At 52.5% G+C, this 23051-nt stretch overlaps 3 protein-coding genes across 3 annotated transcripts in view; all 3 read right to left on the bottom strand.

The window, feature by feature from the left end:
- Positions 1–15492, bottom strand: part of GNAS (GNAS complex locus) — a 70686-nt gene extending 55194 nt beyond the window's left edge. The window contains exon 1 of the mRNA XM_074406709.1: positions 15411–15492. Coding sequence (XP_074262810.1) covers positions 15411–15453 — 43 coding nt within the window. The 5' untranslated portion in view covers positions 15454–15492. The remainder of the gene's footprint in view (positions 1–15410) is intronic.
- On the bottom strand, positions 752–3127 carry LOC141585716 (protein ALEX-like). The gene has a single exon (XM_074406708.1). It carries the CDS (start codon positions 2777–2779, stop codon positions 752–754), a length of 2028 nt encoding a protein of 675 aa, XP_074262809.1. The 5' UTR covers positions 2780–3127.
- LOC104652116 (neuroendocrine secretory protein 55) lies at positions 15453–16211 on the bottom strand. The gene has a single exon (XM_039479419.2). The coding sequence runs from the start codon at positions 16209–16211 to the stop codon at positions 15453–15455; it is 759 nt and encodes a 252-aa protein (XP_039335353.1).
- Between the last annotated feature and the right edge of the window lie 6840 nt (positions 16212–23051).

The following is a 23051-nucleotide window of genomic DNA, read 5'->3' as shown; positions in this document are numbered from 1 at the left end:
CGACCCTCCTACTCCCCCAGGCCAGGAGCCCTGCTTATTTCCCGGGAGGTCCCACCACCTTCCCCGCGCGTCCTCCGCACGGCTCACCGCAGATCGCCCAGGCGCAGGTACCACCAGAGTGTGCGGACACCGAAAGTTTTTTTGCCCGCGCCATGGCGCAAACCACAAGACAGGCTGTTCCCAAGTACAAATACACAGTCGGCGGGTAATTTGGGGGTGCCGGGATAGGAACAGGGGACATTTGAGCGTATCATGCACAGGCGAACACAGAATATGGACACCAACACACATCAACGACAAGCTGTCAAGAGTCCAAGCAGCCGTGCCAGGCGAGGCGGGGGCGCGCCTTCCCCAATGACTCCAGCCCACCATGGCCCGCACCAGCCCTAGCCAGGGGAGCCCCGGGGCCCCTCCCAGGCAATTCCTGGCTCACCTGAAGCCCCTGCCTGCTGTCCAGCTTACGGTTGCTGGCGCTGGCCTGTCCAGCCGGAAACGACCCTCAGTGTCGCTCGGCACCACTTTTCTCCCTGGAGGGCATATACTTCGGCCACCCGAATCCACCCAAGATCCCCTCCCGCTCCCAGGGCAAAGTTAGGGTCCCTCCCTGGAACTTTCTAGTAGGCTCTTCCTGCCTTTGGCGGAACCCCCTCCTCCCACTGCCGAGCCCCACGCGTCCCACCGGGCAGCCCTGCCACCCCCTCCCCGGTTCCCTGGCGGCCCTGCTGCCGGCAGGCAGAGTCCGCCGCATTACCTAGAAGCAGCAGGCGGTGCGTACACATGTAGCCCATCTTTTCGTCCTGGAGTTGCTTGTCGATGAGCTTGCTGCGTTTCTTCTCTGCGCGCTTCTGGGCCCGCTTCTCCAGGGCTTCTTTGCGCATCTGTCGGCGCTTCTCCGCCAGGGGTACCTTCTTGACCTTGGAGGAGCGTGAAGCTCTGGGCTGGGGACTCTCAGATCGACCGAAGCAGCCCCCGAAGGCTTGCATGAGGAAGTTGCGGAGTAAGTTGCGCCGGGGCTTTCGGCGGCGGCGATTTCGCCGATGCTGAAACCAGCGGATGCATCCGAAGGTCCCATCGTCGGACTCGTCTCCGCTGGAGTCATCGTCGCTGCTGGCCACCCCTTCTTCGTAGTACACGCGGCGGCCGCGGTCGCGGTCGCGGCCGCGCTCGGACTTGCCCCGCCAGGCAGACGGGCGAGTAGGCCGTGGAGTAGGCGGATCGGCAGCCTGGATTTCGGGGCTGGGGGGTCTAAGGAGATGGAGCTTGCGTCTGGCCCCGGAGGCAGGGGCTGCAGAGGCTGCCCGGGCTGCTGGGGCTGCCCGGGCGGCAGGAGCGGCTGGGGCAGCTGGGGCCCCGGCGTCCGGCGCGGCTGGGGCGACAGGGGCTGCCCCGGTCTCAGCAGCCGCAGGGGCGCCGGGAGCGTCAGGGGCTGCCCGGGCTTCAGGATCGGCTGGGGCGTCAGGGGCTGCCCCGGCATCTGGATCGGCTGGGGCATCAGGGGCTGCCCCGGCATCTGGATCGGCTGGGGCGGCAGCAGCTGCCCCGGCATCTGGATCGGCTGGGGCGTCAGGGGCTGCCCCAGAGTCGGGATCGGCTGGGGCGGCAGCGGCTGCCCCAGAGTCGGGATCGGCTGGGGCTGCCCGGGAGTCGGGATCGGCTGGGGCTGCCCCGGAGTCGGGATCGGCTGGGGCTGCCCGGGAGTCGGGACCGGCTGGGGCTGTCCCGGAGTCGGGATCGGCTGGGGCTGCCCGGGAGTCGGGATCGGCTGGGGCTGCAGGGGCCGCCCCGGCTGCGGGATCCGCTGAGGCTGCCCCGGCGGCAGGGGATCTGTCCCCCGGAGAGGGGACTTTTCCTCCCTCCATGGTATCGGTGGCTGTGCCTCCTTCCATCTCCGCTGCTTCCTCCTCAACTGGGGGTCTCTCTGCTCGCTCTCTCTTATCTGGGGCTCCGGGGACCTTGATGGGCGGGCCGTCAAGCGCGATTGGGGGGCTGTCCATGTTGACGGGAGCGTCGTCGACCCCAGCGGGGGCGCTGCCAATCTCAAGCCGGGGCCCGGAGATCTCCATCGAGGGGCTGCTGCCGGTGAAGTTAGGAGGTCTGACAGCCTCTCGGGATGGGCTGCCGATGGTGCCTGGGACCCAGAGGGGAGGCGCGTTCCCGGCGGGAGTGAGGCTGACCGCACTCGGGACCGCGACTGCCGCAAACTGGCCGCCGCCGCCGTCGACTTGTGTGATGACTCGGGAAAGCCCCGGGGGTGGGCTGTCTTCTCCAAAGCCTTCTCCATCAAGCTCAAATGGCATAGCCTCCTCAGGGGGAGGGCTATATCCTCCTCCGAAGCCAGGCTTTGCAGGCTTGAGGGCTTGGGGCTCCTCGGGAGGAGCTCCGGGGACCCCTGCAGCACCTGGGCCTCCTGGAGCAAGGTCTGGGACCTGTAAGAGAGGTTGACTGCAGCCTTTCTGGGCAGACTGGTCAAACTCAAAGGGCATAGCTTCTTCTGGTGGAGGGCTGTATCCTCCCACGCCTGGTCTGCTACCACCGAAGGCTCCGGGCTCCATGAGTGCCGAGCCGAAGGCCTCAAGGCCTGCATGGGCCCCACTGGGGGATCCAGGCTGCTCCAGTGTGGGCCAGAAGCCTCCCAAGCTGGGCTGTTCGACCTCGAAGGGCATGGCTTCCTCGGGAGGTGGGCTGTAGCTTCCATGGGCTCCAGCTTCCTTGAAGGGCGCATTGAGAACCTGAAAGTTGGGCCTGGAGACCACTGGGGTTCCACAGGCCTCGCCGTCATTCTCGATGGGGATGGGCTCGCTGTAAGGCGGTTCGGTCTCCATCTCTTCGGCTGGGCTAGGCCCAGCACTGGGGGCAGCTGCCCCTGGGGCCTCCAAAGGTGGTTGCTCGGGCTGTTCCCCGATTTCAGGGGAGATATCGTGTTGTCCTGACATATTATTGCCGTCGAGGCAGTTGCGCACGCCCATAACACGGTGGCGGCTTTTTAAAATAAGTTTGGGGCTCCGTAGGACGGAGCACCCAACCGAACTAGGGTGAAAAAAAAATTTTAGAAAAAAATCAAAGTACCAGCTGGAAAGTTCTCCAGCCTCACTTTCCAACCCTTGTGAGGTTGGGGGATTCAGAGCCTGGAACCCTAGACCGAGGCTGAAGCAACTCAATTGTTGCTGGTGGAGTCTTGGCTCCTTCCTGACCACTTTTTATCCCCTCAGGCTGCACCCCCAGCCCCCCTTCCTTGGTCTGTCCTTATACCCTCGTCTCTCTTTCTTTCTGCTCCAGGCCGGTCCCGCCTGCTCGGATCTGACGAGCGTGCCGATTCGGTCCGAAAATCGCCAGTAGCGCTCTCTCTCTGCCACCAGAGGACGCCGGTTCCAGTGCCAAGCTGGCTCCGGCTCCAGGAGCCTGCTCCCGGCACCAGCAGCCCAGGACTTTGGGTAAGGGGGCTGATGAGCGCAGGCCTCGCAGGGAGGTTTCGGCTCCTTCCACTCCTCTCCCCGACTGATTTGGAGTCTTTCTCCTCGCTTCTCCCCTGTCCAGAGAAAAATCTCCTGCGTTGCGGGACACGTGACGCAAGACGTGGGCCTCGGGACGCTGGAGTACAGGAGCTGAAACCCTCCCTCCCCAACCCAACAGACTCCTCGGGGGAGGGGGGACTGAAAAAGGATTTCATCACCCCAGGATACCCCCAAACCCCTGAGTCATAGCCCCCAGCCTTCAGGCAGCCCTGGATCTCAAGTCCCTGGTCCAGAGCGCAAGACTTTTGGTGCTTAGGAAGGGGGCGCAGGTGCACGCGGGGATGCGACAGGTGGTCGTGGGCCCACCAGAGAAGCAGAGAGAGGCGAGGGCGAGGGGATGCCGAGTATGCGAGCACACAATTTGTTTTTTAAATGCCTTGGGTGTACTTTTTGCTGCTTTTGCTTGTCGCTTGTCGAGTTTGGCTCCGGTAAAGCACTTTAAGAGCCCCCATCCCCATCACACTCTGGGGGTCTCTGCAGTAGCCCATGGCGGCGCAGGCAGGGTGTTCCGCCGTTTATGTGGATGGTGACGCAGGGGAATAAGAGGGTCTCAGGTGCGCACCGCCGAGAGCAAAGCCCCCTAGGCAGTAGCTGCGGTGGTACCGATGGAGGGGTGGGGGGCGTGCTGCTCGCAGGGGGACCCCGCAAAGCGGTCTCAGAGTTTCACAGGTCCTACTGTTCTATGGAAGGATTAAAGGGGATTCTGGTTGCGGTTTATGGCCGGTTTGGGGTGGTTTCGGAGACTGGACTGTGCCGTGCGCACTGAACCCACTGGTAAACACCGTGCCGCGCGGCAACCACAGCCGAGGTGCGTGGCTCGCTGCTTCAGGCGCCCGCCGCAGAGCCGGTCAGTCCGCTTCTTTAGCCCCACTACAGCCTGTCTCCAGCACCCTTCCAGACCCTCTCCTCTCGCTATGGGTATCTTAGTGTAGCCACTTCACTTTTCCACTGCTAGAGCCCGCTGAGGCGGCACTAAGCCAGCCATCCAGCCACAAACCGGCGGTTGCCCGCGCAGCTGCGCTCTCGCTACCGTGCTGCGGTGGGCTCAGAGCCAGCGGAAGGTAAATACCCACATCACCTGATGGCCTTGGTGCGTGCACAGGCTGTCTTCTGGTCTGGGGTCTGCAGAGAGATTTGAGCCCGTGAGAAAAGCTGTTGCTAGGGGGTCACATAAAACCCGGCAGGTGCGTATCAGGTCTGTCTCAACAGTGATTGACCGATTGATGAGCCACGTTTAGGCATAGAGTAGCTGGGTAGGGGGTCGCCTGGTCTGCAGAACCCCGGGGGAGAAGAGACTGGATGAGTGTTACACAGGGCGGGCTGCAGGGCGCAGGGCGCAGGGCACGGGCCGCTGTATACCAGCCGCAGGCGGGCGAACCACTGCACGGGGCTATCTGGTTTAGTCTAACACATCCATCTTAGAGCCAGGGTACCACAGGCACCGCGCGTCCTTGCCCTCCTGCATCCACCATCCTCGTGGCGGCTGGGCAGCACGGGGGGTGGGGGGGGAGGCGAACACAGTCGGACCCTGGGAAACGTTTGGGGTCCCCCAAAGATGTATCGCTTTAGCTCTATGGGTCTACACACTTGCAGATGTCAACACTGAACTTTGGTTCAAACTTTGGCCAACTACCCCTACGCAAAACGGCTTAACCACTCGGACATCCACTGAATGGCCCAACTGGGTCCCAACACCAACTCACTCCCCTCCGACCCCAGTGCCGGGTCAGCCATTGGGCTGGGGTCATGCCAATCAAGGCTGCCTGGCGAATGAGAAGGGGGCGTCAGACCGGAAACCGGATATGGGTGGGAGGTCCCATACGGGGCGCCGCGTTGGAACGCCCAAAGAGGTTGTGCCGATGAGGTGGTTGGAAGCGGTTGGTGGGCGGGTATATGGCGGCTAGGCCTGGAAGGCCACGAGGACTGCTAGCGCTGTAGGGTCAGGCTTCCTCATGCCACAGGTCGCTGAGGCTTGGGGGAGAGATCGGGGTCCCAGGGGCCAACCCTTGGGCGCATTGATGGCGGCAGGCTAACCTAACCAACAGGGCGCCGCTGCCGGGCGAGGCGAGGAGCAAGAAGATTTCCAGGGCTGGGAGGTAGAGGGCCAGGACCCCGAGGAAAGGGCTTACTGCGAGGAGCAACCCAGGATGGATAAGGAGTTGAGGCCCCAGGGATGCTGAGCCTGCACAAGTGGAAGGTCAGTAGACATTGGGGTTGGAGCCCCAGGGAGGCTGCGATGGGTGCTCTTGAAGGGACGATTTGCTGTCGTCAGGCCTCGCGCTCATCCCCAAAGCACCATTTGTCAAGGAACGGGTTCAGGGTCTCTGTTCAATACCCTCATGTGTCTGTGGGACTCCTTTGTTCATTCTTTCTGGTATCATGATTCTTTGCCAGGGGAGCACATGCATCGAGGTGATAAAAAAAAAAAAAAAAAGTCAGACAAATGGCAATCCCTGTCCTAGGGGGTAGAGCAGCATAAAAATGAAAGAAAAGACCTCCACTTTGGAGGACCTTAAAAGTCTTGATGGAGAAAATGGCTTTTTATATGAGCCTCCAAGGAAGGGTAGACGCCTTGGCTGAATAGAAGGTGGTAGTGGGGGATGGGAGACGTTTGCCCACCACGAACAAAGGATTTAATGGTAGGAGACATGGGGCGTGGCCGGGTAAACACAACTGGCCACCTTGGCTGGCTCTTGGGGAGCAGTGGGAGAAAAGGCAGGAGAAATTAGATAGAATCTCTCTGAGGATGCCATGGAGTATGAAGGCAAGCACATTTGAGGCTATTTTGGCAGGAAACGGGAGAGGATGCTGAAAGTTTGTTCTGCAAGTGAGGATTTGAGCCTACTTTTAGGAAAGGAAGAAGCAGCATGGAGGATCATCCTGATGGAGAGAGAACAAAGGAAAGGGGTTATGCACAAAGGAGAGGTTTAAAGGAGAGACCTGGCACGGTGAAGGCAGCGGACAGGCTGAAGGACGGCACTCCGGAGGGGTCCCAAAGGACCCTCCTGGATGTGGCACCCAGATGGATGGGACACTGGGAGTGGGACAGGGAAGCCAGTGGGAGGGGCTGGCAAGGTGGCAGAGCCAATTTGGTTTTAGACATGGCAGAGTTGAAGGAAACTTGGGCAGTTGGGATGGAGATTTTTGCAGCCCATTATTTGGGAGGAAAGGTCTGAAGTTTAGAAAAAAATAAAGATCATACATTCAAATTGGCAATCATCCTAATAAAGAGGTGAAATCATGGAGTCAGATAAAACTCTCTAGGGGAGAAATACATTTGGTAATAGAATCTTGAACAGTTGGTGCACTGGACAGGAAAACGGGAGGCAGTCCAGGAGTGAGCAGGGAGAACTCAGAAGGGAGAGATGGGAGCACACCAGAAGACAGGGTTTCAGAACTCAGCCCACCTAATCTATACTTGGTGTTTTAGCCCCTGCACTGGTGGCATTTGGGGCCAGGTAATTCTTTGTTGTGGTGATTGCCCTGTGCATCGTAGGATGTGGCACAGCATCCCTGGCCTCTACCCACTAGATGCCAGTAGCATCCCCTTAACTTTAACAACCAAAATGTCTCCAGACTTTGCCAAATGTCCTCTGGGGAGCAAAATCACCCCCAGTTGAAAATCACCACTATAAGTGAAGAAAGGACCCTTAGATTTGAATAGGGATTGCCTTAATTTAAAGGTAAATTAAGACCAGGTAGAATAAATCCCAGCATTTAACCCCGATATTCCCCCTTTTTCCCCACTCTTGTTTATTTATCTGTAGTGACTGGCTACCAGACTCTGAAAAACCTGTCTTGTAGGTGAGTGGAGCTAAGAGCTGAAACATCAGCGTGGGGTCAGGGGCCCCAGAATTGTGGCCAAATGTTTGAGGAGTTGACCCACATGAAAGGCAGCTGGTGGTCTGGCCACAGGGACCTGAGGAATCCAGTATGGTAAGAGCTGGGGGTGATTGGCTAGTGGTTTACTGGGGGCCACCTTGTTTGGCCCCTGATTGGTTGGCTTGTGTGGTGATCCTCCTGAGGGCTGGTAATTTTGCTAGCTCAAGACAGAAACGTGGTCTTGACCTGGAGAGAGATGGCCAATGCTAGATGTCAGTGGGCAGTGTCTTCTGGGGCCTAACCCGACCAGTGGCATTTTTAGGATCTGCCTTTATAACCGTATAGTAGCAGACCTTAAACATAGATTTCCAGTGCTGGATGGATTGCCATCATAGGAAGAGATAAATATGTGATAGGACTGAGGAAGATGAGTCTATTGATGTGTTTATGCGGCTAAGGAAGAGGAAGTCAGGAGAGGTTGGTGCCTGGAAAAAAGGCTGATTTGGGATGAACAGAAGCTATGTGCCAGGGTCTTGACCCCTGTCCTGAGGGGCTGTGTGCTGAAGTGCAGGGCTGCCGTGAGATAACGTGTCAAGGAGGGGAGGATTGGATTGACTGTTGAAACCCGGGGATGGCTTACTTGAAAATAGTAGTTTCTACATTTGATGTACTAAGAAAGGGATGGGAAAAAACTTCTCATGCTTCCATTAAACTGCATTTCTGAGGAAAGCCAAATGGCCCACGTGCCACAGGTGGCAAACAGTGGCTTTTTGAAAATATGGAACCCCGGCCGGGCGCGGTGGCTCAAGCCTGTAATCCCAGCACTTTGGGAGGCCGAGGCGGGTGGATCACAAGGTCGAGAGATCGAGACCATCCTGGTCAACAGGGTGAAACCCCGCCTCTACTAAAAATACAAAAAATTAGCTGGGCATGGTGGTGCGTGCCTGTAATCCCAGCTACTCAGGAGGCTGAGGCAGGAGAATTGCCTGAACCCAGGAGGCGGAGGTTGCGGTGAGCCGAGATCGCGCCATTGCACTCCAGCCTGGGTAACAAGAGCGAAACTCCATCTCAAAAAAAAAAAAAAAAAAATATGGAACCCCAAATGGAAAGAATGTATTTCTTTACTGCTGACTCTCTGAAGAGCACCATTACAGCCCCATTCCGTGGTAGCCCCATGTGGTGCCCTGGGCTTCCCAAACTTAGTCTCAACTCTCTATTGACGCTTTCGTGGCACATGTATTCAAGAAGTGATTGTGCTTCTATTTACATTCTGGGATGCTTACTCATTGCCAAAAGCACAAGGCACATCCCAAGTTTAGGTAGCTACCTGTCAGCTTTCTGGATTTATCCCTGAAAGAGAAAGCAAAGTAGAGAGAGGGAGGGGAGGGAGTGGGGTGAAAGGGAAGGGAACCAAAACCATGAAAAACAGGTTTTTTTGGTAGTCATTTTCCTTTTGGTCTTCGGCTTTGTAGGGAGGTGGGTGGTGAAGTTTCTAGAAGCGCCTTCTCTGCAGCCTATTTGTGTCATTAGTTGTCAGTGAGTTTCTTTGAATTGTGGGAAAAGTAAAAGCAGAAAGAGAAGGCAGGAAAGAAGTTAGGCAACTATGAAGTTTCTCAGCCTCCCAATGACAAATGTTTTCTGAGTGCTGACTGAGTAGTAATAAGACTTTGAAGCTGTTCAATTGATTACTTTTCAATCAAGACTTGCTGCTGCCATCCGTTTCCCTTCAGCCTCTCCTCTGCCCACCTTGGCCGGTGGAGGCAGCAGCATACTGCTCTCTGCAGAGGGGTCTGCGTGGCCAGGCTGTTTGAGGCAAATCCCAGCTAAAGAAAAAAGCCTCAAATGGATGAGGCAAGATACCGGGTTAGAGGCAGGTGCAAGGCTGATTAATTAGAGGTAGGGGAAACAGTCTTTATGAAAATACTTTAAAAGCCCCTATCGTGAATTCACACCCCTTCACTCAGCTAATTAGCTATAGCTCAGCAGCCTTTTCAAAAAGCATACCGAATTCTGCTTCAGCCAAGGCACGCCACTGTCATCTGACCACCTGTGCTTGAACAGTGGGTCCAGACATTTTCTCTGTAGTTGCCTGAGCTGGGCTGTGGATTCTTTCTCCAGACTAGCTGATGATGCAGCAAAGAATTTCAGGGGAGAAGAGGTCATTCCAGAAAAGGCGAACAGCACCATGGGAAGGCGACTAAGAGAGGGGCAAAAGTGGGTGCTGGAGGAGGGAGAGGGAATCCCAGAAGGTAAATTTGGCTTTAGTGGAAGCTCTGTTTAAAATTTCTGCAATTCATGGTGGAAATTCCAGCCACTCTGGGGGCTTTTGGGCATCATTGTTTGAATTTAAGGGGAATGGTATATTTCATCTTCTCAAACGACGTCAATTACCCAGAGCAAATTTTCCTAATGAAATCTAATTGAGACAGCAACATAAGCCAGGACACTCAGAAATCAGTTTCCACATGGAGTTAGGGGGATAAGAAATGTGGTCTTCTGCTGTCTGCCAGTCCTTGGCTTGTGCCCCTTGGACCCCCCCAAGTTTGAAAGTGGGGACCTTGAAGACCAGCCTTGCTGTGAACCAAAACACAAGGCTTAGCCTTGGAGCCAGACGGCTAGATTTCTAGGTGTTAAATCTTTCTGTTTAAGTGTAGCACTTGAAGTACTTGTATGAAAACTCCATACCTGTAAAATTGGAAGTTTGGGGACAGGTCTGTAAGAAGTTCTCAGGGGACAGTGATGTAAACAGTATCGAATCTGTGAGCCTCATTAGTTGCCCTCCAGTGCCACATCGGCTGTTAAAAATGCCCTTCCTAATGCTGAGCCGATGTCTGTCCCTTGCTGCACCTTGTTCTAACCCCTTCAGCCATCAGATACTTGAAACTGCCCACAACTTTTTTCTCTTCAAGACTCTTTATTCCTTCAAACAACTTTATAACCCCCACATTTCCTGGCTTTCTGACCCCCTACCCCATTTCTAAATCTTCTTTTCTGCTCCTTCCCGGGGGTTCTCTTTTCTGCCCACATCTTCCTTTATTCTGTGATCCCTCAAATTCTTTTCCTTTTGTCTTCCTTAAATCTCTTCCCACTTTACTGCTGCCACCTACCCTCTGTCCAGGCAGCCTGGGTTTATGTTGGCGTTTCTCATAGCCATGTGCCCCTGCTAATTTGTAACATGCTTACTCTAAAATAAACCCACAGAACAAACACACAGGCTGTGCCCAGTGGGAGCGGGGAAGGCAGCCTCCTCATTTCTACCCGGGAATAGTTGCAGGCAGAGTCCTGCCTCTGCTGGCTGAGCGCTGTCAACAGGTGATGGTGGCTCCTCATCTCGGCCTCTGGGCCTTAGGAGAACTAAGTCACTATGCTGTTTATTCTGGCTTCTTTGCCCTGTGAATTAACTGGCCACTAGTGGTTGGACCAGCATAGCTATTGGAGGCTTTTAAAAAAATTCATGAGATTTTTAAACTAGGGGAAAAAAACAAATAGCAGTAAAAAATCCCCCACCCTCCACATATGGCCTTTTGATATAAGAAAACAAGAAACTATAAAACAAAATTGGGTGCTAAATCATTTAATTTGACAGAACCAGATTTTGTTTTGCCTTGTTTTTAAAATATTTGCCTTGTTTATCCCATGCATCTGTGATGGAGGCAAAATTGTTTGTTTGTTTTTTGAGGGGATGGCAGTGTACTAAAACGTCCTAGCTGTGATAAGGTCCTGAAGTACATAAACCTAATGTATAGTTATATGTCCATGGTATTAAAATGTCATGGGGAGGGGCAAATAAAAAAATACATGTTTAAAGAAGCCAAGAGGGGGATGATCATGAAAAAAGCAAAGGTTCAGAAAACTGTTTTATTTCAAATACCTGTAGCTTCTGTCCCATTTTTTCAGGTTTAGCTTAACCAGAACACTTAAAACTGTTGCCAATCAACATTCACCAACACTTGTGGTTACTTAACCAACGTCCCCATCAGTCTGCTGTCTTCCACAGCAGTTACCCTCTTTGAGCTGCAGTACTAGGTCAGTACTTGCAACCATGCTGCCTGCTCCTGCTCTGAAAAGCTTGTTCTTAGACACTGAGGTCAGAGAGAGAAGGTGGGGAACACACACACACACACACACACACACACACACACACACTACACACTAAGTACAACTTTCAGGGTGGCTAAATTTTTCCAGTTTAGGGAAAGGACACAGTAGGATTCTGCATTTTCTAAACTGCCTTTTAAGAACATTTTGCAACCAACTGTAAAGCAGATTTGACGAAAATTTATATGAAACCAACACAACAGATTTCTTCATAGCTGTGCTTTTTATTTGATCAACATTTAAAGTTTTTTTGGAGTCCCATTAGGGTTAAAATCACTAGTATAGAGTCAAATTGGACAAACCCAGGTTTCTTAATCAATCTAGACATTTGGAGCTGAAAGGGATAAAACATCTCATTCAGCAACTTAATATTAGAAGAAACTGAGGCAGAGGGGTGTTGGGTCTGACCTAAGGCCACTTGGCAAAACCAGGACTAGAAGCAACCTGGGCTGCCAGCCCCGGGCTTTGTCTTGGATCCCATGGCTCCGGTCCGGGACATCAAGTTATAGGAAATAGAGTCATTAGTGTCAAAACTCTACAACAGAACAAGAAATTCCATCCCTCATTCTTGAACATGGGGATTAAAGATGTCATTTGAGCATCTCCTCCCTCTCCTGGGTGATTTGTTAGAGAAGAGCAGGGCTTGAGCTGGCATGTGACATCACTGGCCTGAAGCTCAATTTTATTTTAGTGATTTGGTTTTTGTGATAGGTCACCTTCCTGTTAAGAGACATGCTTTACCCACACCATAATTTCTGCTCAGTTTCCTCTGAAAAGCTTTCCTCTATCTTAAAGAGCAGTATAATAATAACTGATAAATGAAGTAAATCCATGCAGATTATTTAAAAACCAAAAAACCTGATTCTTACCAACACTGAAGTTTTAGTTTTCTTTCTCCATAAACCTACACAGCTGCGAAAAGTGAAGGCTAAAGAGTAAAAGGCTGTAAGCAATTCCAGGGTGAAAAAAGCTTGCAGTGCATTAAAGAAACATCTCAAAACAATCCCAAACTGTAACATTTCTAATTCTTGAATTCCAATGAACATAAAGAGTTTTGTTTGCAAAACTTTAAACCTACACCAGGTTGATGCCACACAATATTAGAACATTGTGACATAATTTCTCAGCTCAAATAAGTTCAATTACAAGAGCACCTTTGGGTCATCCTCCCCTCCCCACAAAAAGCCAATGTCCATTAAGTAAATGATTAATGTAGTAAAGGAAATAACCTCAATATTGGGGCACACCATCATGTTTAACTAGCTTTAATCTCCTGCCCCTCCTCCCTCGCTCTCCATTTGAAATATTAAAACTGGCTGGGAATTCATCTGTGGTTAATGGTAAGATCTGCTTTATCTTGAGAGCATAGCCTTACTCCATAGACCTCACCTAAGTAAAAGGGGCCAAGTGGGCCTATTCAAATGCTAACCCTAGTTGAGCAGAGTGAGACAAAGGGCCAGTTGGGAGACTAGTGATTTAGGAATGCTTGGAGAACTTGCTAGAAATAGCTCTGGAAAAGGAAGGCAGCTGAACACCAGTTTCTCAGGCAGAGAGAAGGCTTGATAAGTCTATATAGCAAAATCTTGTCTCCTGCGGGGAGGAGGTCATGGGTACTTTCCTGTGGGGGAGTTGGTCTTTTGGTCTATCTCTCAGTTGCTTTGTATGGTCTGCACTGGCTTTTCCACCATTGAATCAGGGTGTAAAGAGGGAAGTTGGGGGAGGGGAATTGAGTGGGGGAGGGTGAGTGCCGGTAGGTAACAGGTTTTTCCAATCGGGCTGTAATGCGGTTGCGGAGGCAGTTGTGGAAGACTGTCTGAAAGACTGTTCCTAGATTGTCCCTCCCTGCTGAACGTGAACATGATGCAATGCTTACAGTTCAGGAAGCCTCCCTGAGTTGGGCTTGGTGTGGGTTCGACACGGAAGGCTTTTGAAAAACTTGTTTATTCACCCTGCAACAAGGCAACATGCTGATTTCTCTAGTGAGTAAACCGAGCTCTGTGAGAAAATGGGTCTCCCAGACCACTCAGTCTGAAGATCGCTCCCACGCTTGAAAAGCACACCAAAAAATTCAACATAACCCCTGGCTTCTCCTGCTTGTCCCTAGAAACCTTTTTGCTTGGTGAACTCAGACGGCTGAGACATTACCAGACGAAAAACTGAACACTTTGTCACAGAAAGCAACATACCATCATTGTTTACATTGAGTAGGAATTTCAAGTTAGGGGCAAGCCAAAAGCAGGGCACGCCTAGCCCGTCTGCAGCCTCCAAACTTTGGAGACTAACATGACTGCCGCAGAAAACCACTTGCAAATAAACTGGCTTCTCCGTATTTACTAGGGAAGACCGCAAAGGCATCCAACCACAGTTCGCGCTGCAGCCCGGCAGGACTGACTCTTGGACGCTGCGACGTCTTTCCTACGGAGTAAGTCCTGGAAGGAAGACCATTTAAGGTATTTTCCTTATCCTTTCTTAGGAGGTAAGAACCTGACCGTCATTCATCTCAAACCATCAAATCGCTTTACTTTTTCTCCAAATAATTGTCATCATAATAAGTAAAGCCGGCACAACAGGAGAACGCAAACCAGAAAAAAAAAAATCAATTTCCAATTCGGATGAGATTTTGTAAAGTCATTTCACATATCAGTCTTTCCCCCCAGGACTGGTGAGGAGAGCACGCCTTTCCCTCCGAAGGTGCGTTACCAGATTACAGCCGTTTTTGTGCTGGGTCACCAGGGCAGATTCCCCTCCACGTTACAGATTCTAAACCTAACTCCACCCAAGCTGAAAATGGCCGGAGCACGCCGCTTCCCCTCCCTCAGCCGCCGGCCCCTGCCCGCTTTTCGACTGATTGTCCGCGCACTGGCGCCGGATCCAACACCTTTCCCCACCTCCGCAGGTGCCGCGCTCTTTGGGGACGAATTGTAAGTTATCGTGATGTTAGACGCGACCCCCTCTCCAGCCTGTCCCTTGTTCCGCTTTACCTTTCCGCTCGCGACCACCTCGGGGGCCTCCCGGGGTCCTGCGCAAACAGCCCAGGACGTCAGCTAAGCTGCATGCAGCCTGGCCAACCTGACCAGCTGCGCCAAAAGCTTGCCAATACCCCGACGTGACCGTGTCTGTGCGTCCAACCCTGGTAGCCCGTAGAAGCACCCCCAGGGGTCCCCTTACCTCTTCTGCCTTTCCTCCAAGTACTTTCCCCCAACCGCCAGCCGCCCGGAGAGGTCTGCTCAGGCGCGCGGGCAGGTGCGCACGCTCTTTGAGGCGGTCTCTGCGCCCAAGAGCGCCCGGGGACGGGCTGTGGCGGCCAAGCCTGGCGCGCGGCAGCGGGGGAAACTGGCCCGGAGGTCCCGTGGCTTCAAATTGGCAGCGCTGAGACCTGGGCTCCGGGCTCTGAGCTGCTTAGGCGCCGCGCGCGCGCGCGGGTGATTTCCCTCCCCGGCTGTCAGCCTCCAGAGTTCTCGCTCAATCCCATTCTGACTACTTTCAGCACATTGCAACAGTGTCCCTATAGCGCAGCTGCTCCCGAATCGTGAAAGTTGGCGCACGCACCTCCCAACCACATTTTGGGCGCCTGCGAAACCAACTTACTTGAGACTAGTCTTTCTAAGAGGTAGAAAAGCGCGCAAAACAAGTGACTTACCAATGCCGCTTCGGTGTGCAGCTCCAAATCTGGGGCTCGTTCGGGATTCCGTCGCGCAGCCAGTGCACCAGCACCGGGACCTCAGGTTGTCTCCAGCGGGACGCACCGGGTGCGTCCCGCCGTCCAACAAGCCTTTGGCCACCGGGGCGCTCCTGGCATCCTGGGAAGTTTGGGGAAGCCCTCGCCGCCTCACCCTGACCCGGTGTCCTGGTTTGGCCAGCTGAGCCCCTCTCTTCCCGCTCGCCCCTAACCTGCCCTTCCTTCTCACCTCCTTTCCGCCCGCCGCTCCCACACCGCTCCCCACCCCGGGCTCCCCAGTTTAGCGGAGGGCAACTAACCTGAATCCATGAAAACAAGGAGAATCTGGACGGCGTCCTCCATTAGTGACGCCGGATGGGGATGGGTCCCTTTTTGGAAGGGGACTCCGGGGACGCCTCACGGCGGGTGGGCTTCTTCTTCGGCTTGCAGCGACGCCGCTGCTTCTTCTCCTTGGGCTCCTCAGACTCTTCGGGGTCCCTCGGATCCTTGTCCTCGGGCTTGAGCTCCTGCTCCTCCCTGGGGCTCTGGGGCTCCTGAGTGCTGGGCGGCGCGCGACTCGGGGAGGCGTCGGGGCTTCGCAACTTGAGGGCGTGCAGGCGCTGGGTGAGAGACTGGCTCTCCACGAGGGACTGGCCGAAGGTGGAGCGCTTGGGCACCACGGGGCCGCGCTCGTCTTCCGGCTCAGTCTCAGGCTCAGTGGCAGGGGCGGTCTCAGGCTCGGTCTCGAAGTCGGTCTCAGACTCGATTTCGGATTCGGTCTCGCTCTCGGTCTCGTAGTCGAACTCTTCCTCGTACTCTAGGCACTCGGGAAGGGACAGCTCAAGGTCTGCCTCCTCGTGCTCGTGGTCAGATTCCGATTCGGGGGACTCAGGGAATACCTGGGCGCCGGAGCGGTGGTGGGCGTTAAGGAAGCTCCGGCGCTGTTGGGCAGCTGCGCGCTGCTGGGCACGGGCGTTGGAGGTGGCAAGGGCGCGGAGGAGCGCGATGGAGCAGGAGAGCCAGAGGAGCGCGGTGGCTGCCCGGCGGCCTATGGGCGGGCACAGGTCGTTGTAATTTTGGCGAGCTCGGCGCCACTGCTGAGCCCGGGACCTGCGATCCATCCTCTTAGGCGCACACCGAGAAGCAGACCTGCCCTCTGGCTCTGCAGAGAGCGGCTCCAAAGTGCATCGGCTGCTGAAGCCGGGAAAGGTACACCCTACGATGTGAGAAGCTGGCCTGGAGGTCCAGCCTCACCTCCTTGTGAAGAGAAACAGGGAAGACCTACCTTCTTGACCACTTAGGAACTTTCTAAAGCTCCGCGCCTTGCTTGCCTCTCTGAGCAAAAGTGGGGAAAGGTCTGTCTCTTCCCGGGCTCCTCTCGCTGAGTCTTAGGCTCTGCAGTCTAAGACTCAGAGAGGTGCCTCCGCCGGTCCTCTCGCCTGAGAGAGGACAGAGGAGACTGAGGCGAGGAGGGACGGGCGGAGAGGTTCTGCGAAGTTGCGCGCCCGGACTTCTGCCGGGCATGTGCAGTAAGGAGGTGGGGGCCGCCTCCCCGCGAGCTGCGCGCTGGCGCCGAGCCTGTGGCGCAGACCCTAGTGGGCCGGCAGATGGCAGGAGGGAACCTTGTTTGAAAGGATTTAGGCGAAGCGATGGGCGGGGGACCTGGTGGGTTGCGAGGAGCAAGCGGGCAAGCTAGCCCGGGGTCCAGCACTTGGGCAGGTGGGCATCGGCTCCCATGGGGTCGTGCCCCTCCCCAGTTCCCCCAGTTACTGATGAAATAAACATAGCCCCGGAGCAGCTAAAAACCCAGAACCCCAGATAGCAAATATTAAGGGGAATGAGGGTCTCTACGCAGGTGTTAATGATCCCCAGCCCCCAGTCTTTTCCAAGGGCTTAATAGTTTGAGGATGGTAATTTCAGGCAGTCATTAATCATGAAACTGCCTTTAGCAGATCTGTTGTAGTGACTGTAATTAGAGAAATGTCCAAAAAAGACATGCCCAAACAGTCTGAATTGGCCAATCACCTCGACTTTTTCAACAAGGGTCTGCAGGGTTGAGGTAGTAGTTTGCAAGTCTGCAAGCCTATCTGAGAACCGCCCTGAGCTCTATTTAGCTGAGAAGGTGGTGCTGGAACTCAGGCTGGAGGTGAGAACATGGGTAAAGGGAAGCTTTTCCTCTGCTCTTAGTCCCCATAACCACTTCTCTACTGTGGGACAGTTCAGGGGTGACACGGAATTCTCACTGGAGGCCCCTTACAGCTATTTTGTAGATAGATTTTTAACTAAGGTAACTCTTTCAGCAATACTCATTGGGTGCCTCACACGTGCCAAGCTGCGTTCTAGGTGCTCAAAGTAAAGCAGTGAACAACAACAAAAGTATTGTATTAAGGACAAGACATTTTGGATTAATTTGCTGTTAATCGGGAGATTGAATCAGTCAGAATCCCTCTGTACCCACCAACATTGTTTAATCTGGCTTGAATTCCACATGAGAAAATGATCGGATCAGGGCTAGGGGGCGGCCAGACACCACTAGATCGTGTTGTTGAACTCTGCAAAGGCTGAAGACGTGGAATAAATACTGCCACTCTTTCTTGGGCCTAGAAAATCAAACGATGGCCTGCAGGAGAGATCCCTGCAGTGGGAGCTAACCTGGCCGCTGCTTTTGGTGTGTGCATGTCTTCAGTCTGGCCCTCCAAGATGATCATGGAGTGCCTTTTGGCCACAGTGACAAGTCCAAAGGCCAAACAACTCAAAGCAAAGCCATCATCCTAGAAGCCATGGGAGTATCAAGAAGGTTGTTTTACTTGAGATTCATGTCATAGATTGGGGTCCTTTTCTCCTTCTTGAGTCAGTACGGGGAATCTTAAAAGATGTTCTCCCACTGGGTGGCCCACCAGGTATTACCCTCCTGGTACTTCTGTCTGGTGTCAGCCGTTCTCACACCCTCAACTTATCCTCACACCCTCAACACCACACCTGCACTAAAGCTACCAAGCGCAGAGTTCATACCCCAGGGAGAAGCCAGTAGCCACTTTGGATGTGTTGAGGTTTTCCTTTCTGCATCTTGGCTGTGTCTATCCTGCAGCTTTCACTCTGTGTTCGTTTGTAGCATGAAAATAGTGATTGGGCTGGGCATGGTGGCTCTCGCCTGTAATCCCGGCACTTTGGGAGGCTAAGGCAGATGGATCACTTGAGGCCAGGAGTTCGAGACGAGCCTGACCAACATGGTGAAAGCCTGTCTGTACTAAGAGTACAAAAATTAGCCAGGCATGTTGGTGCGCACCTGTAGTTCTAGCTACTCGGGTGGCTGAGGCACAAGAATTGCTTGAACCTGGGAAGGTGGTCTAATAAAGTGGGAGTGATTTGTCAAACCCCACAAAAGGATAAATGTCTGTGTACCTGTTGTGCCCTGCTCTGCCACTTTTCCCGAGGAACTGCAAGGGTTTGATTATAGCAAGTGCCTGTGTGGCTGTGTCATTGTGTGGATATTATGGGACACTGGACAGGGGCATTTAGAGCTGTATATTTCAAATCCTGATCTCTGCCTCTCAGTCCTGACTGACGGGGCACGTTTCTAGATGGTCTGCCTACGCTGACCCACCCACTTTATTTCTTCCAATTAGCACAGCTCCACCGACAGCATATGGTACAGAAAGATATCGTTCAAGCTGATTTCAGGGCCTGCTGGCAAAAAAAAATCAGGAATATATGGGTGCTAGTAAATGCCCTTTAAATGGAAACTAATGTCAGCTATCAGCAACGAGGTGGATTATGATTCTTTAGTGTATATAAGAAAGTACTTCATTCTTCAGATGGAGTGCTTTATGCCTATAAAGGAGATGGCAGCCCAGAACTGATTTACTAATATAGATACACTGAGATTGCCTGCATTATTTAAAAATGTGCATTGCATAATACCTATTTTTGGACTAGATTCTGCATTAGCAATGTGCTTTCTTTGCAAGATGCATTTTAATCGGCAAACAGACATTTAACAAAACACTGAATTTTTGAGTCCCAGTCCTGCATAGTTACGAATACATCTCAGTGTACATTCAACACAGGCTCTGGGAGGAGGGAGCAAGGTACTGCACTGAAATCCGTTCCAGCTCACACTTAGTGCCGAGGTCGAGCAAATGGAGCTGTGCAGAATATGCTCTTTAAAATGCAGTACGTGCATGACTTTAAAAAGTGCTTGCTGCAGAGTGAATTTCAAAAAGGAGCCAGTGGGTGATGAACAACCTCTGTTGTTCCTGGACTAAGGAACAAGGGGCTCTCTCCGTCTGCCAGTAAATAAAGTATGGACGTATATCACCTCCGGGGCTCTGCTGGAGAGAGGCTCCTAAACCAGTTGGGCAGGAGAGCGCAGTTCTCAGCTCACTACAGTATCATCCAGTAAGCTTCTGATTTGGATGGATTGTGAAGAATATTGTCTTTAACCCCTTAAAGGATTTTCCTGTGGAAGAGGCTTTTAAGATCTATTCTGTGTGGCTCTAGAGGGCAAAATTAGAACCTGTCGGTGGTAGTTGTAGCAGAAAGCCTTCAGCGCAACCCAGAGAAGAATCTGGCATGGAGTGGGCTGTCAGAAGGTTGTTGGTGCTTTGTCAGAAGCACTGTAGTTGAAAGGACAGGTGATCGCCCCTGGAGATGTTTTTCATGGTATGAGTGAGTGAGTAGCGTTGGAACTTGGTGCCCACCACAGTCTTAGCAGGTTAGCCTCTGATTCCATTGAAGGCCTCTGGAGGCCATGGGAGAAAGGGCTTGGGGGCTCTACTGATAGACATGATCTTTTCTCTCTAAAGTAGTAAAATACTTTTTACTATTTTGGAAGCATTGAAAGCGTAAGTGGCTCAGTGACAGGAATGTTGAGATGACAGTTATGTGTTTTTTGTTTTTTGTTTTCGTTTTTGTTTTGAGACGGAGTCTTACTCTGTCACTAGGCTAGAGTGCAGTGGCATGATCTCGGCTCACTGCAACCTCTGCCTCCTGAGTTCAAGTGATTCCCCTGCCTCAGTCCCGAGTAGCTGGGACTACAGGTGCACACCACCAGGCCCAGCTAATTTTTGTTGTTGTTGTTGTATTTTTAGTAGAGATGGGGTTTCACCATGTTGACCAGGATGGTCTCGATCTCGGCCTCGTGATCTGCCCGCCTTGGCCTCCCAAAGTGCTGGGATTACAGGCATGAGCCACTGTACCTGGCCTGGGGTGGCAGTTTTAAGGCATGGCAAACAGATGTGTGCGATGGACCCAGTGGTCTACAGAAGAGCTTTCCTCACTAAGGCAGGCTCTTTGCGCCACAGCTCACTACTTGTTGAAGCAAATAAATTAATCAAGTCCATCTATTAATTACATTGGTCCTCTTTGCCTCCTTCTCTGGAGCTGTCTCGGAAATTACAAGTGAAATTGGCTATTTCATTTGTGAATTGAGCCACTTCTATGATCAAGACACTATTCCAGGCATTGTGGGGAGATCGCAGTAACTGAGGAATTCCTGCCATCCAACAACACACACATTGATGTGAAATGCTCCCAGATATGAAAACCAGATTGCTGCCAGGTGTAGAGTAATACATTCCAGCCCAGATAGACAGGGAGGGAAGTTGAGTAACTGTGGTTAGAATCAGAGGTACGGTTTGTCTGGTGGTTTTCAGAAAGAAATAAGTCTTTCCCTGGTCTGACTTTGAGATTTTCTTTTGATTTTTAAAAGCCCATGAGAATTGGTTTCAATCCACTTGTTCCTAACCATGTGTCTACCGAGTGCAAAGCCATGTGCTGGTGGCTCCGGGGGAGACAGATGAATCATGGCTTCTCAGAAGGCTTGCAGGCTATTGTCATGGGTCCCATAGAGATCAACCCATTTTCCAAGATGAAACTCAATATAATGGATTGGTTCTGCTCTGCCTGGTGAGCGGGTATAATCACTCTTGAAGATATTTTTTGGACAGTCATTGGAAAGGACTATTTTTGAAGATGAAGAGCTTTTCAAACTTTCCTTTGGACAGAAATGAATTCAGGGAGTTTGAAGCACTCCCCACCCCTCACTGTGGCAATCAGCCAGTAAGGCTCAACCCCACTGAGAATTTGGCATCGGCCCCTCCTGCCTGTTCCCTGGAGAGGACTGGGTACAATGTGGAAGCATTTGGCTCAGTTCTCTAGGGTGCTTTTTTGCTGTTATTCAGACTGCGCTGATATCAATTGGCTCTCACCAGTAAAAATGGTGAAAACCTCGAGCTCCTGATTTTGAGATTTTGGGGGAATGCCATATAGAGCTAAAAGCAAACAATAGGGGGAAATAATCACCTTTTTGACATGGCTGGTTTCTGTCCAGGCCATTGTTAGGATTACAATACTGTATTTGTGCCCTTCGTTTTTAAAGGGAGTAGGATCAGAAAGGAGCCTTCGTTTCGTGCGCAGAGATTGCTCGGAGCTGTCTTACCAGGAGCTGCCTTACTTCCCCTTCACTTCGTGCTCTGTCGAGCTTCTCCTACAGTGCCTGTCTCCCTCTCTCTCTCCCTCTGCCATGGGAGGGGCAATTTCTAGACTCCTGATCCAACGGGAAGCATCTAGAAGCCCCCTTGCTCAGGCAAAGCATCAGCTTTGGGGTACAGGCCCTCTTGGACGTAGTATCTTGTTTCTCTGCTGTGGCCCTGGAGCTTGATATTCTTGTGTTCCCTGGTTCAGCCCCTGGACTCTGACACCCTGCCTTGCTTCGTCCTGAGCTCCGGCTGTCTGCCCGGCCTGACTGACACTGAGCTTGTCTGGTTCTTTCCTGCAGCCAGCTGAGACATCATTGTCCCAGGACATCCCCAGTCCATGAGGTTCTGGCCCCAGATGTCTACTTCTGCCCTGCCCACCAGTAGCCAGTAGCCCTGCAGCCAGAGGGCTGTAGGTGAAAGCATTGCTGATTGCAAAGGACCGCTCAGCTGTCAGAAAAGCTCTCGGCTCATAGCTTTGTCTTTTGTCCAGCTCTCCTGGACATTCAATCTTTCCCCCAGCCCCCAGCCCTGACAGAGAGCGTCAAAGTTGTTTTCATCTCATCTGTTGAGGATCTGACTCACCCCTTCAGACCTGTGGGAGGGAGGAGGGAGCGAGCACACCTCGAGCCCGAGGGGAGAAACCCTTAGTGGTGTCACGGTTCAGGCACACGTTCATAGAAATACTTTCAGCTCGAGCTCTTCAAAATATGATTAGACCAATTTTACATGTCTAGTTACATGAGGCTCTGGTAGATTGGGACTATTTCTATATGTGCAAAGTGAAGTGGAGAATTGAGGCAATTATCCTCAGGCAAATGAATCTGGGCACTGTAATCAGTCCATCCTGATAACTGGGGGGAAATCGGCCTCATTCACAGTAGCATTGCTTTGTGTTAAAGAAAATTCTAAGATATTTGTTTGTTATTTTTGCTTGGCTTTATTTTTCCAAAAGACTGTCCGGTGAAGATCAGGCCCTGCCTCGTGCTGGTGTTAGGATGTGTGGCTCCCATAGGCCTCAGAATACTGTGAGTCAGTCAGGTGTGTGAGGGGCTGATCTGGATGGGTTGATAATGAGATCAGTTCCCTGGCAGAGCGGATCCTTTGCTTCCTTGCAGTGGATACTTTGTTTCCATGTCAGTATTTTCTTTTTCTTTCTTTCTTTCTTTTTCTTTTTTTTTTTTTTTTGAGACGGAGTTTCACTCTTTTTACCCAGGCTGGAGTACAATGGTGCGATCTCGGCTCACCGCAACCTCCGCCTCCTGGGTTCAGGCAATTCTCCTGCCTCAGCCCCCTGAGTAGCTGAGATTACAGGCACGCGCCACCATGCCCAGCTAATTTTTTTGTATTTTTAGTAGAGACGGGGTTTCACCATGTTGACCAGGATGGTCTCGATCTCTTGACCTCGTGATCCACCCGCCTTGGCCTCCCAAAGTGCTGGGATCACAGACTTGAGCCACTGAGCTCGGCCCCATGTCAGTATTT

Source organism: Saimiri boliviensis, chromosome 9 (assembly GCF_048565385.1).
Source record: "Saimiri boliviensis isolate mSaiBol1 chromosome 9, mSaiBol1.pri, whole genome shotgun sequence".
In the NCBI taxonomy this organism is placed as follows: Eukaryota; Metazoa; Chordata; class Mammalia; order Primates; family Cebidae; genus Saimiri; species Saimiri boliviensis.
Note: the sequence above shows the minus strand (reverse complement) of the source record. Positions and strands in the feature narration are given on the sequence as shown.